Source organism: Heptranchias perlo, chromosome 40 (genome assembly GCF_035084215.1).
Source record: "Heptranchias perlo isolate sHepPer1 chromosome 40, sHepPer1.hap1, whole genome shotgun sequence".
NCBI lineage: Eukaryota > Metazoa > Chordata > Chondrichthyes > Hexanchiformes > Hexanchidae > Heptranchias > Heptranchias perlo.
In genome coordinates this window covers 18,085,790-18,101,256 of record NC_090364.1, presented here as the reverse complement: position 1 = coordinate 18,101,256, position 15,467 = coordinate 18,085,790, and the positions used below count along the sequence as shown (strand labels likewise).

General features: G+C 51.8%; 1 protein-coding gene across 2 annotated transcripts in view; it reads right to left on the bottom strand.

Annotated features, from left to right (window-relative positions):
- LOC137305763 (beta-1,4-mannosyl-glycoprotein 4-beta-N-acetylglucosaminyltransferase-like) overlaps positions 1-15,467 on the bottom strand; it is an 81,406-nt gene that overhangs the window by 29,009 nt on the left and 36,930 nt on the right. The window contains exons 1-2 of one of the 2 annotated variants that reach the window (XM_067974713.1): positions 1,701-1,738; positions 1,221-1,388 (exon numbers count right to left, since the gene is read on the bottom strand). The exons of the other annotated variant lie outside the window; for it this stretch is intronic. Coding sequence (XP_067830814.1) covers positions 1,221-1,225 — 5 coding nt within the window. The 5' untranslated portion in view covers positions 1,226-1,388; positions 1,701-1,738. Of the gene's footprint in view, positions 1-1,220; positions 1,389-1,700; positions 1,739-15,467 lie in introns of those variants that run through there. 2 annotated transcript variants of the gene reach the window in all.

Here is a 15,467-nt window from a genome sequence, read left to right as displayed (position 1 = left end):
CAGTTACAAAAAATAATCAAAAAGGCTAATGGAATGTCAGCCTTTATAACTAGAGGGCTAGAAAATAAACGGGAAGTAGTTTTGATACAGCTGTACAAAACCCTGGATAGACCACATCTTGAGCACTGTGTACAGTTCTGGGCACCGCACCTTAAAAAGGATATATTGGCCTTGGAAAGAGTGCAGTACGGATTCACCAGAATGTTACCAGGGCTCCAAGGGTTAGATTATGAGGAGAGATTACATAAACTGGGCTTGTATTCCCTGGAATATAGAAGGTTAAGGGGTGATTTGATTGAGGGTTTTAATTTTTTGAAAGGAATTTTGAAAGGAAAGAAACTTTTTCTGCTTGTGGGGATGTCTAGGACAAGGGGACATTACTTTAAAATCAGAGCCAGGCTGTTCAGGAGAGAAGTTAGGAAATGTTTCTTCACACAAAGGGTGGGAGAAGTGTGGAATTCTCTCCAACAAAAAGCAGTAGATGCTAGCTCAATTAATAATTTTAAATCCGAAAATTGTTAGATTTTTGCTAGCCAAAGGGACATGGAGCCAAGGCGGGTGGATGGAGTTAGATACAGATACAGATCACTGAATGGTGGAACAGGCTCGAGGGGTTGAATGGCCTCCTACTGTCCATATGTTCCTATGAGAAATGAGCGTGGGAATAGGGGTCGGGATCATGGGGAGACGCATGAACAGTGGCAGCATTTTAGCCCAGGGTTCAGGGATTAGGTGTCCACATGATGAACTAGAAATCTACTTCATGTTAAAGAGGAAGACACACCTCATCATTCAGCTACGACTTAAAGCTCCAACATTTACAAGGAATCAGATTTATGGGGTACTGGTGAACAGACCCCACGCTGGAAAATACTCCAAAACCGTGCCAGGAATTGAGAAACAGCCACGTTATTAAAGAAATATCTTTAAATGCAAATACAGATTGAAACTGTACAGAACCTCAGCCCACTGAAGTATGTAAAGGAAATTAATGGATTTTTGTTTTATTAATATTTTAAAATGCCTCTTCCCCCAGTCAAAGACCTCACTGGTCCAACCTTACTGACATTCCAGCCTGGTATCCAATCCTCACTGAAATCAAGTCTCAGAGTCTCCCACTCAACGCAGCCCAGCACCTCGCAGGCTGTGAAACTCATCCAGCCAATCCCTCCACGTAATCTGCAGACTTGGAGTCACCTTATCACCAGTTCCCCATTTACCTCATCTTCTCTCCTCCCGGTCCAATCTGGGGCTGGTGTACGGGAGGGTGGGCTTCAGCCCGTCACCTGGGACTCTCCGTATTTGATCAATCAGATGTCCAGTACCCAGCCTCGCACAATGCTTTGGGCAGTCACAGGAAGGGTGTTACCTTGGTCACAGCCCGTGCCCTGAAGGTGAGAGAAAGAATGCAGCAGCTGAGTTTTAAACTGCACCTCACCCGATGCTCTCGTATTTCAGGCTGGAATACCACACCTAACTTGTGCCTCTCAAACAGTTCCTGGATCCACTCCCTCTCCACAAGTGTCTCCGAGCCTGAACACGTCACATCCACTCTCCAAGCTGAATCCACATAGTCTAGAATTCAACCATATCCCACCACAACATCTCAGACTAACTAAACTCTCACATATCATCTCCTCCCAATCTTCTGTTTACAACCAGTACGCACCAATTTCTGCCATGCCTCGAACGTGAATTACCTGTCTCCATCCACCGATAACAATCTGCCTTTAATGTTGTAAAACATCCCAAGGCACTTCACAGGAGTGATTATCAAATAAAATATGACACAAAGTCATATAAGGAAATATTAGGACAGGTGATCAAATGCTTAGTCACAGAGGTTGGTTTTAAGGAGTGTCTTAAAGAAGGAGAGAGGCGGAGAGGTTCACAAATCTTTGAAGGTGGCAGGACAGGTTGAGAAAATGGTTAAAAAAGCATACAGGATCCTGGGCTTTATAAATAGAGGCATAGAGTACAAAAGTATGGAGGTTATGATGAACCTTTTTAAAACACTGGTTCAGCCACAACTGGAGTAGTGTGACCAGTTCTGGGCACCACACTTTAGGAAGGATATCAAGGCCTTAGAGAGGGTTTAGAAGAGATTTACTAGAATGATTCCAGGGATGAGGGACTTCAGTTACGTGGATAGACTGGAGAAGCTGGGGTTGTTCTCCTTAGAGCAGAGAAGGTTGAGAGAAGATTTGATAGGTGTTCAAAATCATGAACGGGTTTAAGTAAAGAAACTGTTCCCATTGGCAGAGGGGGTCAAGAACCAGAGGACACAGATTTAAGGTGATTGTCAAGAGAGCCAGAAGCAACATGAGGAAAAACTTTTTTTTTTAAAACGCAGCGAGTGATTACGATCTGGAATGCGCTGCCTGAAAGTGTGGAAGCAGATTGAATCGTGGCTTTCAATTTGAAGGGAAAAAATTTGCAAGGCTAAGGGGGAAAAAAGAGTGGGAGAATGGGACTAACTGGATCGCTCTTAAAGAGCCGGCATGGGCTCGATGGGCCGAATGGCTTCCTTCTGTGCTGTAACAATTCAATGCTTCAGGGTCAAATAGGACGTCAAGGTTGCGAACGGCCTGGTTCAGCCTCAGACAGTGGCCAGGGGAGGGATGGAGTCGGTGGCTAGGGAACAGAATTCGTGGTGGGGACCGAAGACAATGGCTTCAGTCTTCCCAATATTTAATTGGAGGAAATTTCTGCTATGTCGGACAAGCAGTGTGACAAATCACAGACGGTGGAAGGGTTGAGAGGGGCGATGGTGAGGTAGAGCTGGGTGTCGTTAGCATACATGTGGAACCTATGCACTTTGGCTGCCATTATGGATCCAGCCCCTTACTTCCATCTCCCACCCCCCCAACCTCTTGGTCCCTCCACTCCTGTTCCCACTCCACCCGTCACCCAGTCATGCCGCTTCTCCCAATCCCCTACCCCAACCCTTCATGACCTCTGCCCTCCTACCACGGTCCCAGGCTGGAATCCCCCTTCCTACCCCATCGCTGTCCCCTTGGCCTATGGCAACGGATCAGCAATCATCGCCCCTCCCCACAACCGTGGGGATGGGGAACACGGGGAGATGTACAAGTCCCAGCATCATCCTGGAGGGGAAAGATAACCCGACTTCTTTTCTCCACTACCAACCAACCAACCTCATCCCATCCATCTACCTCCTAATCCCTTCAACCCTGTTCCCGCTAAATTGCTGACTCCCCAACTTCCCTTCCTGGCCCCCATGATAGCCAACATAGTCAATGGTTCCTGCTCCCTTTCAAAACTTTCAACCCCTCCTCTGAAAACATCACCCCCCCCCTCCAACTGCCCTGAAGAAAATCCTTGAAAGTGATGTCACCTCCCAATTCCATGCCCGTCTTTCCCACGACACCACGTTTGAATCCTTCCAATCAGGTTTCCGCCCCTGCCACAGTACTGAAACAGCCCTTATCAAAAAGTCACAAATGACATCCTATGTGACTGTGACTGTGGTAAACTATCCCTCCTCATCCTTCTCCACCTGTCTGCAAACTTTGACACGGTTGGCCAACGCCTCTCCTCCGTCGTCCAGTTGGGTGTGACTGCCCTAACCTGGTTCCATTTCTATCTATCCAGTCGTAGCCAGAGAATCACCCTGAGGATCTATCCTTGGCCCCCTCCTATTTCTCATCTACATGCTGCCCCTCGGCGATATCATCCGAAAACACAACATCAGGTTCCACATGTACACTGACAACATCCAGTTCTACCTCACCACCACCTCTCAACCCCTCACTGCCTCTGTGTTGTCACATTGCTTGACAGACATTGACAAACTACAATTTCCTCCAGCTAAACATTGGGAAGACTGCAGCCATTTCCTTCAGCCTACTCCACAAACTTACCATCAATATCATTCTCCCTCCCCGTCCACGGTCTCAACTAAAACCAAACTGTTCGCAATCTTGGCATCCTATTTGACCGAGCTTAGCTTCTGACCTCACCACCGCTCTATCACAACATCTCCTACTTCAACCTCCGTAACATCGCCGATCTCCGCCCCTGCCTCAGCTCATCAACTGCTGAAAACCTCACCCATGCCACTGTCATCTCCAGATTCAACTATTCCAATGTTCTCCTGGCCAGCCTCCCCACGCACCCCACCCATAAACGTGAGTTCATCCAAAACTCTGCTGCCCGTATCCTAATTCGCACCAAGTCCCATTCACCCATTACCCCTGTTCTCGCTGACCTACATTGGCTCAAATTCCTCATATAAATCCCTCCATGGTCTCGCCCTTCCCCATCTCTCTAAACCTCCCTGAACTCCTCCAATTCTGGCCTCTTGCTCACCCCCCTTCGCTCCACCATTGGCAGTCGTGTCTTCAGCTGCCTAGGCCCTAAGCGCTGGAATTCCTAAACTCCTTCACCATCCTCTCCTCCTTTAAGACTGCCCTTAAAAACTACCTCTAACCCCTCCTAATATCTCCTCCTTTGGCTCGGTGTCAAATGTTTGATAAAATCATTCCTGTGAAGGGTCTTGGGACATTTTACTAGGTTAAAAGGTGCTATATAAATGCACGGTTATTTTTTTTGCTGTTTTATGTTTACTTTTTTCATCCAGGATGTTCTTTTGATTTTACTTCTGTTTCGATCTCCCCTTTTAATTGTTTATTTGTATTTTAACCTTTGGATCCTCTCTAATAAATCTGCCAGTTTAGATTTATTTCTCTTCATGCAGCCAGCCTGTTTGGTTGTTGCGCCCCTGGTTTTACCTGCTATCCCATCTGCTCCACACAGTGCTGAGCTGGTCCTGGGGTATTGGAGCGTTTAATTATTATTGTAGGTCAGTCGCATTTCCCATTTGACTGGAGATGTGAGTTTGGTAAACAATCTACCCATGAATCAAGGCGAGTCCAGTTTCATGTAGTTACTTGCTGAACCGACAGTCATTGGCAGATTATCAAAAATCACAAGTTTTGTGCAGTGTCTATAATACCCAACCTTTTTCTATGTGGGACTAATAGTATCTATTAGTGAAAACCCTGTATTTCTAACATAGAATTGTATAGCAGCTGTGGAGACTCTCCTACAATCCATTCCAATCTATTATTTTGGTCTGTGTCCTACTAGTGTCTTTCTCAATCATTACGTTAAACCTTATTATGGTGTGATCGCTATTGCCTCGATGTTCTCCTACGCTTACTGCTCTTATCTGCTCTGGTTTATATCCCACAACTAGATCCAGCAGTGATTCCTCTCTTCTTGGGCTTCTTACGTATGGGCAAGAAAAAAAAAGTCCTGTATAGACTGTAAAATCTCCATTCCCTTTCCCTACCAGTTTATTTGGGGGTAGTTGAAATCACCCATGATTTTTTTTTTTTTTAAATTCATTCATGGGATGTGGGCGTTGCTGGCAAGGCCAGTATTTATTGCCCATACCTAATTGCCCTTGAGAAGGTGGTGGCGAGCTGCCTTCTTGAACCGCTGCAGTCCGTGTGGTGAAGGTTCTCCCACAGTGCTGTTAGGTAGGGAGTTCCAGGATTTTGACCCAGCGACGATGAACGGCTGATATATTTCCAAGTCGGGATGGTGTGTGACTTGGAGGGGAACGTGCAGGTGGTGTTGTTCCCATGTGCCTGCTGCCCATGTCCTTCTAGGTGGTAGAGGTTGCGGGTTTGGGAGGTCTTCACTAGAGAAGAAGATGCTGCCATTGTAGCAGTAAAGGAGGAGGAAGTAGCGATATTGGATAGGATAAAAATAGATAAAGAGGGACTTAAAATAATCGGCAGTGGTCAAAGTAGAAATGTCACCCGGTCCGGATGGGATGCATCCTCGGTTACTGAGGGAAGGAAGGGTGGAAATTGCGGAGGCTCTGGCCACAATCTTCCAATCCTCCTTAGACATGGGGACAGTGCCAGAGGACTGGAGGATTGCAAATGTCACAACCCTGTTCAAAAAAGGGAAGGGAGATAAACACAGCAATTACAGGCCAGCCAGCCTAACGTCAGAGGTGGGGAAACTTTTAGAGACAATAATCCAGGACAAAATTAATTGGCACTTGGAAAAGTATGGGCTAATAAATGAAAGTCAGCACGGATTTGTTCAAGGGAAATCATGTTTGACGAACTTGATTGAGTTCTTTGATGAAGTAACGGAGAGGGTTGATGAGGGTAGTGTGGTTGATGTTGCGTATATGGACTTTCAAAAGGCATTTGATAAAGTACCACATGGAATCATAGAAATTTACAGCACAGGAGGTGGCCTTTCGGCCCATCGTGACTGTGCCAGTCGAAAAAAAGCTATCCAGCCGAATCCCACTTTCCAGCTATTGGTCCGTAGCCTTGTAGGTTGCAACCCACAAGTGCTCATCCAAGTACTTTTAAAATGTGATGAGAGTTTCTGCCTCTACCACCCTTTCAGGCAGTGAGTTCCAGACCCCCACCACCCTCTGGGTGAAAAAAATTCTCCTCAGCTTCCCTCTAATCCTTCTACCAATTACTTTAAATCTATGCCCCCTGGTCACTGACCCCTCTGCTAAGGGAAATAGGTCCTCCCTATCTCGTCCCATCATAATTTTCTACACCTCAATTAAATCTCCCCTCAGCCGCCTTTGTTTCAAAGAAAACAACCCCAGCCTATCCAATCTTTCCTCATAGCTAAAATTCTCCAGTCCTGACAACATCCTCGTAAATCTCCTCTGTACCCTCTCTAATGCAATCACAACTTTCCTGTAATGTGGTGACCAGAACTGTGCGCAGTACTCAAGCTGTGGCCTAACTAGTGTTTTATACAGTTCTGGCATAACCTCCCTGCTCTTATATTCTATGCCTCGGCTAATAAAGGAAAGTATCCCATATGCCTTTTTAACCACCTTATTTATCTGTCCTGCTACCTTCAGGGATCTGTGGACATGCACTCCAAGGTCCCTCTCTTCCTCTACACCTCTCAGTATCCTCCCATTTATTGTGTATTCCCTTGCCTTGTTTGCCTGCCCCAAATGCATTACCTCACACTTCACCGGATTGAATTCCATTTGCCACTTTTCTGCCCATTTGACCAGTCCATTGATATCTTCCTGCAGTCTACAGCTTTCCTCCTCACTATCAACCATGTTCACTTTTTGTATCATCTGCAATATATAACACGAAAAGCAAGGGACCTAGTACTGAGCCCTGCAGAACCCCATTGGAAACATAATAGACTTGTAAGCAAGATTAAAGCCCATGGGATTAAAGGGACAGTGGCAACGTGGATAGAAAATTGGCTAAGGGACAGAAAGTAGAGAGTAGTGGTGAACAGTTGTTTTTCAGACTGGAGGGAAATATACAGTGGTCAGTATTAGGACCATTGCTCTTTATGATATATATTAATGACCTGGACTTGGATATAGAGGGAATAATTTCAAAGTTTGCAGATGACAAAACTTGGGAATGTAGTAAACAATGTGAAGGATAGTAACAGGTTTCAGGAGTATTTAGACAGACTGGTGAAATGGGCAGACACATGGCAGATGAAATTTAATGCAGAGAAGTGTGAAGTGATGCATTGTGGTAGGCAGAATGAGGCGAGACAATATAAACTAAATGGTACAATATTAAAGGGGGTGCAGGAACAGAGAGGCCTGGGGGTGTATATACACAAATCTTTGAAGGTGGCAGGACAAGTTGAGAAGCTGTAGAAAAGCCCAGGATCCCATGTTTAAAAAAAAAAGAGGCATAGAGTACAAACGCAAGGAAGTTATGCTTTATAAATCACTGGTTAGGCCTCAGCTGCAGTATTGTGTTTAATTCTGGGCACCACACTTTAGGAACGATGTCAAGGCCTTGGAGAGGGTGCAGAAGAGATTTACTAGAATGGTATCAGGGATGAGGGACTTCAGTTACCTGGAGAGATTGGAGAAGCTGGGATTGTTCTCCTTAGAACAGAGAAGGCTAACAGGAGATTTAATAGCGGTGTTCAAAATCATGAAGGGTTTTGACAGAGTAAATAAGGAGAACTTGTTTCCAGTGGCAGAAGGGTCAGTAATCAGAGGATACAGATTTAAGGTGATCGGCAAAAGAGCCAGAGGCAACATGAGGAAACATTTTTTTTAACACAGTGAGTTGTTATGATCTGGAATGCACTGCCTGAAAGGGCGATGAAAGCAGATTCAATAGTAACTTTCAAACGGGAACTGGATAAATATTTGAAGGGAAAAAATTTACAGGGGTATGGGGAAGGAGCTGGGCAGTGGGACTAATTGGATAGCTCTTTCAAAGAGCTAGCTCAAGCACGATGGGCTGAATGGCCTCCTTTGGTGCTGTAAGATACTATAATACTATGATAAAGGAAAGATATTGCCAGTGATTATATAGAGTCTCTGAGTTGAGCTAAATGAGCTAAAGAATAAACAGAGGCAAATGTGTGGATCGATCAGACAGACTGAACCACCAATTGTTCAGTTTGTGACGACACAAGATGTACACGAGAGTTAGGAACGTAGATTGGGTACAGGCTGATCATCGTACGCTGACTGCAGGCACCCTTTAAAGTGGACAAGTAGATTGTCGTGCTCGTTGCTCACTATAACACCAGACACGCTCCTTCTAATGCTGGGCCTGAGAAGGATCTGGGGGCTGCCGTACATAAAACGCTATTAGCAGGAAATTTAAATGGGAAGGAAGTTACAGAATGTATTCAAGTTTTGAGTTAGTGCAAAATAATCGTTACAAGGAACGATGCAGCACTGGACTTAGTTCTGGCTGATGAACCGGAGCAAGCCAGCTACTTGAAAGGAAACAGAAAAAGTTTTTAATAAGCACAGAAAAAAAGAGAATCATTGAGGAGGTGGGGCCATCCAGAAATGAGCACAGTGGGATTATTATGGGGATAAGGAAGTGGCAGAATTGCTTGATGAATACTTCACTGCATTGCTAACTGGTGTAAGGATTGGACACCCGTCAATGAGCAGGGGACAGGGGTCAAAGCAGGCAGCACAGTGACCCTGAAGCCAACCACTGAGCAATGAAGTGTTTGACCCCCCTCTCCCGCTGCTTTCTCGCCTTTCCTGAAGGTGCTAACCCTTTCCGGGCTTCAATTCCATAGATGTCAATCACCCCATGGTACTTCCCTAAAGGAGCTCGCCAGCATGAGAGTCTGGGCAGTCAATGTCAGCAGGTTATTCACCCATTGGGGAAGGATGTTTCAGCCCGGCTCAGTGTCAACAAACCCACAATATCCAGTAAGGGTCACCCAATAATGGTCAAGAACAGGAACCCTGGTCAATTAATCTGCTCCATACCCTCAGGCACTGAGGCTAACTATCCCCAACACTACCCCAGGGCAGATGAGCCACGAAAGACCAGACCTGGGAGCCTGCTGCTGTGTGCAGCTCCCAATTACTGCCAACTGATCTATCAGGGGAGCTTGACACAATCAGACAGAGATTCCAAGGGCTTCACACACCCCTTTTAAGAGATATCACACAGATGCAAGTTAGCCACAGATGATAAACACTTCTAGGACGAGGTTGATCAAATTACTCACGTAGACTAACTATGGGACGTTCTGATATGAGCAGTTGTCTTGAGTTTGAAAAGGAGCAGAGACTGAGGGGGGCGTTTACAACAGTTGCTTACTTTGAGATAACATTTCCATTCTGACATCACCCGACCATTCTGACATCACAGCTGTGCTCCACGGTCTAACCCCAGCTCTTACTGTGCACATTCAAGGCAGAAATCTCCAGGACAGCAAATACTCCTGGCAAAAATGGCCATTCACAATTTGCAAAACACGTGGAAACTGCAAACAGCCATATTTCAATTAAAAGAATAACGTATCCAAGTCATTTATTTCTTAAATCCTGCCTGTCCCGAACACAGCACCCACTGGGTTCAATGTGGACGAGCTCCTGGTCAAACAAGACAGCAGCTGTATCTGCCTCAGGAGATCTGGTGCGTTATACACACAGTACAAACCAAGATAACCTATAATGGAGTGTCCCAAAATGCACACAATAATCTAACTGCAGTTTACAGTATTACACCAGTTCAACATCATCCTCTTGTTCTTGTATTCTAATTTCTCGATACAAAACCAAAGATTCTGTTTGCCTTTTTACGCCCTTATCTGCTTGTGCGATCACCATTAATGACCTGTGTATCTGCTTCTGACACCATTTAAGGTGCATTTCTTTTCCGTATTCTTACTTCAACATTGATTACTTCACATTTTTCTACATTGAAATGGCCATGCCAGCCATCTGCCCAGCCACCCATCCTGTGCTCTCTGGTCTTTCACAATACCCACCCTCCCACAACGTTCAATTACATCTGTAAAATTCCAGATTGTTCCGTCAATGCCCAAGTCCAGCTCATTTACAGTAAATAGAGTGACTGCTCTGCTTTCAATTGGAGGCAACCTTAGGACATGGGTTGGTAATTTGTTGTCTTATGAGGAGAGGTGGAGTAGAATGGGCGAAATTCTCTGGAATTTAAAAGAATGAGAGGTGATCTCATTTAAACATACAAGATTCTGAGGGGGCTTGACAGGGTAGATGATGAGAGGCTGTTTCCCCTGGCTGGAGAGTCTAGAGCTTGGGGGCATAGTCTCAGGATAAGGGGTGGGCCATTTAAGACTGAGATGAGAAGCAATTTCTTCACTCAGAGGGTGGTGAATCTTTGGAATTCTCTACCCCAGAGGGCTGTGGATGCTCAGTCGTTGAATATATTCAAAGCTGAGACTGACAGATTTTTGGACTTTGGGGGAATCAAGGGATATGGGGATAGGGCAGGACAGTGGAAATGAGGTCAAAGATCAGCCATGATCTGATTGAATGGTGGAGCAGGCTCGAGGGGCCTTGTGGCCATATGTTCTTATGTTCTTGTTTGGGAGATAGGAGACTGAGAGGAGGGATAATGGGTCCATACTCTGATTGGTGGGATGTGACAAGTGGTGTTCCCCAGGGATCTGTATGGGAGCCTCAGCTTTTCGTTAAATATATGTATATTCATGACTTGGATGAAGGGAGAGTTGTATATCCAAATTTGCAGATGACACTAAGAACATTAAATTACAAAGTTACATACAGATTAAATGAGTGGGCAAAACTGTGGCAGATGGAGTTCAATGAGAGAGGGCTTTGCATCCAAGAAAGACAAATCACAACCTTAGGACAGAGTAGAAACTGTGGAGGAGCAAAGGGCTTTGGGTGTCTACCATAGAAAGTCACAGCACAGGAGGCCGCCATTCGGCCCATCGTGTCCGTGCTGGTAAGTACAACAACATCTCGCATTTACATAGCATCTTTAATATTGTAAAAGTTCCCAAGGCGCTTCACAGGAGCATTATCAATTTGGCTCCGAGCCACATAAGCCACAGGTGACCAAACGCTTGGTCAGATAGGTTTTAAGGAACGTCTTAGAAGGAGAAGAGGTAGAGAGATGGAGAGATTTAAGGAGGGAATTCCAGAGCTTAGGGCCTCGGCAGCTGAAGGCACGGCCGCCAATGGAGGAGTGAAGGAAAACGGGGGATGCGCAAGAAGCCAGAATTAGAAGAGCGCAGAGATCTCGGAGGGTTGTTGGGCTGGAGGAGGTTAGAGATAGGGAGGGGGCGAGGCCATGGAGGGATTTGAAAACAAGGATGACAATTTTAAAAAAAAACAAGGCACTGCTGGACCAGGAGCCAATGTAGGTCAGCGAGCACAGGAGTGATGGATGAATGGGATTTGGTGCGAGTTAGGATACGGGCAGCAGAGTTTTGATGAGCTCAAGTTTACGGAAGATGGGAGGTCTGCCAGGAGAGCATTGGGAAATTACTGGCGGAGTTGGAGTCTGATGGTGAGACTGTGCCACCTGCAAGTCCATCAATAGTGGTTGGGCTTTTCACACCTGGAAGTGGCTAGGCCCCCACTGGCTTTAGCAGAGGCCTGCGAATCGCCCCAAAGTCTTAGCTTGGAAACCACTCTTACTGGGGTACCTGGATTGGAGCAACACACAGGCTCCAGGAGAATAACACTGCCCTGGGGATTCAACCTAACCCCAAGCAGCACATGGATTAGAGGTGCTGGACATCTCACATGGTCGGAGGTGGATTTATACTGGAGGCGCCCCATTGCATTAGGCCAGAATGACTGAGTCTCAGGGTTGACTGAGTCTGGATACAGGTTGTTGTGACAGTGCAGTGCAGGTGAATAATAAGTTGTCCCTGGTGCTGCGACTGTGCCCAAGGTGCTGGGGCCCAGCTCGCTGCTGTCAGAGGGTGTGGTGCTGATTCAGGGTGGGGGGGAAAAAAAGAGATGATGTATGCAATGCCGGGGTGGGGGGGGAATGTTTCCCAGAGCCGGGGGGGGGGGGGGGACGGGACGTATACGATGCCGGGGGGGACGGAGACGGACGTATACGATGCCGGGGGGGGGGGGGGGACGGGGGGACGGACGGACGTATACGATGCCGGGGGGGGGGGGGGGGGGACGGACGGAACGGACGTATACGATGCCGGGGGGGGGGGGGGGGGGGGGGACACGGACGGACGGACGTATACGATGCGGGGGGGGGGGGACGGACGGACGTATACGATGCCGGGGGGGGGGGGAGACGTATACGATGCCAGGGGGGGGGGGGGGGAACACACGTATACGATGCCGGGGGGGGGGGACACACACACGTATACGATGCCGGGGGGGGGGGGGGGGGGGATGTACACAATGCCGGGGGGGGGGGGATGTACACAATGCCGGGGGGGGGGGGGGGGGGATGTACACAATGCCGGGGGGGGGGGGATGTACACAATGCCGGGGGGGGGGGGGGGGGATGTACACAATGCCGGGGGGGGGGGGGGGGGGGGGGGATGTACACAATGCCGGGGGGGGGATGTACACAATGCCGGGGGGGGGGGAGGGGGGGGGGATGTACACAATGCCGGGGGGGGGGGGATGTACACAATGCCGGGGGGGGGGGGGGATGTACACAATGCCGGGCGGGGGGGGGGGGATGTACACAATTGCCGGGGGGGGGGGGATGTACACAATGCCGGGGGGGGGGGGGGATGTACACAATGCCGGGGGGGGGGGGGGGGGATGTACACAATGCCGGGGGGGGGGGGGGGGGATGTACACAATGCCGGGGGGGGGGGGGGGATGTACACAATGCCGGGGGGGGGGGGGATGTACACAATGCGGGGGGGGGGGATGTACACAATGCCGGGGGGGGGGGGGGGGGGAGCGGGGGATGTACACAATGCCGGGGGGGGGGGGGGATGTACACAATGCCGGGGGGGGGGCGGGGGGGGATGTACACAATGCCGGGGGTGGGGGGGATGTACACAATGCCGGGGGGGGGGGGGGGGACAGGGGGGGGGGGGGATGTACACAATGCCGGGGGGGGGGGGGGGAGGCGGGGGGGGGGGATGTACCAATGCCGGGGGGGGGGGGATGTACACAATGCCGGGGGGGGGGGGGATGTACCATGCGGGGGGGGGGGATGTACACAATGCCGGGGGGGGGGGGGATGTACACAATGCCGGGGGGGGGGGGGGGGAGGGGGGGATGTACACAATGCCGGGGGGGGGGGGGGGGATGTACACAATGCCGGGGGGGGGGGGGATGTACACAATGCCGGGGGGGGGGGGGGATGTACACAATGCCGGGGGGGGGGGGGGATGTACACAATGCCGGGGGGGGGGGGGGGGATGTACACAATGCCGGGGGGGGGGGGGGGGATTGTACACAATGCCGGGGGGGGGGGGGGGGGGGGGGATGTACACAATGCGGGGGGGGGGGGGGGGGGATGTACACAATGCCGGGGGGGGGGGGGGGGGGATGTACACAATGCCGGGGGGGGGGGGGGGGGGGGATGTACACAATGCCGGGGGGGGGGGGGGGATGTACACAATGCCGGGGGGGGGGGGGAGGGGGGGGGGGATGTACACAATGCCGGGGGGGGGGGGGGCGGGGGGATGTACACAATGCCGGGGGGGGGGGGGGGGGGGGGGATGTACACAATGCCGGGGGGGGGGGGGGGGGGATGTACACAATGCCGGGGGGGGGGGGGGGGGGGATGTACACAATGCCGGGGGGGGGGGGGGGGGGGGGGGGGGATGTACACAATGCCGGGGGGGGGGGGGGGGGGGGATGTACACAATGCGGGGGGGGGGGGGGGGCGGGGGGGATGTACACAATGCCGGGGGGGGGGGGGGGGGGGGGATGTACACAATGCCGGGGGGGGGGGGGGGGGGATGTACACAATGCCGGGGGGGGGGGGGGGGGGGATGTACACAATGCCGGGGGGGGGGGGGGGGGGGGATGTACACAATGCCGGGGGGGGGGGGGGGGGGGGGGGGATGTACACAATGCCGGGGGGGGGGGGGGGGATGTACACAATGCCGGGGGGGGGGGGAGGGGGGGGGGGGGATGTACACAATGCCGGGGGGGGGGGGGGGGGAGTACAGCGGGGGGGGGGGGGGGATGTACACAATGCCGGGGGGGGGGGGGGGGGGGGGATGTACACAATGCCGGGGGGGGGGGGGGGTGGACAATGCCGGGGGGGGGGGGGGGGGAATGTACACAATGCCGGGGAGGGGGGGGGGGGGGGGATGTACACAATGCGGGGGGGGGGGGGGGGATGTACAATGCCGGGGGGGGGGGGGAAGGGGGGGGGGCAGGGGGGGGGGGGGGATACCTGCGGGGGGGGGGGGGGATGTACAATGGGGGGGGGGGGGGGGGATGTACACAATGCGGGGGGGGGGGGGGGGGGAGATGTACACAATGCCGGGGGGGGGGGGGGGGGGGGATGTACACAATGCCGGGGGGGGGGGGGGGGGGGGATTGTACACAATGCCGGGGGGGGGGGGGGGGGGATGTACACAATGCCGGGGGGGGGGGGGGGGGGGGGATGTACACAATGCCGGGGGGGGGGGGGGGGGGATGTACACAATGCCGGGCGGGGGGGGGGGGGGGGGGGATGTACACAATGCCGGGGGGGGGGGGGGGGGATGTACACAATGCCGGGGGGGGGGGGGGCGGGGATGTACACAATGCCGGGGAGGGGGGGGGATGGACACAATGCCGGGGGGGGCCGGGGGGCGGGGGGAGCTGTACACAATGCCGGGGGGCCGGGCGCGCCCCGTGGGGGGGGATAATGCGGGGGGGGGGGGGGGATGTACACAATGCCGGGGGGGGGGGGGGGGATGTACACAATGCCGGGGGGGGGGGGGGGGATGTACACAATGCCGGTGGGGGGGGGGGATGTACACAATGCCGGGGGGGGGGGGATGTACACAATGCCGGGGGGGGGGGGGGGGGGATGTACACAATGCCGGGGGGGGGGGGGGGGATGTACACAATGCCGGGGGGGGGGGGGGGATGTACACAATGGCCGGGGGGGGGGGGGGGGGGGATGTACACAATGGGGATGTTCCGGGGGCCGGGGGCTGAGGGGATGGATGTTCCCGGGGGGCGGGGGGTTGTATGTTCCACGGGGGCCGGGCTCGCTCCCTGCGGCCGATCA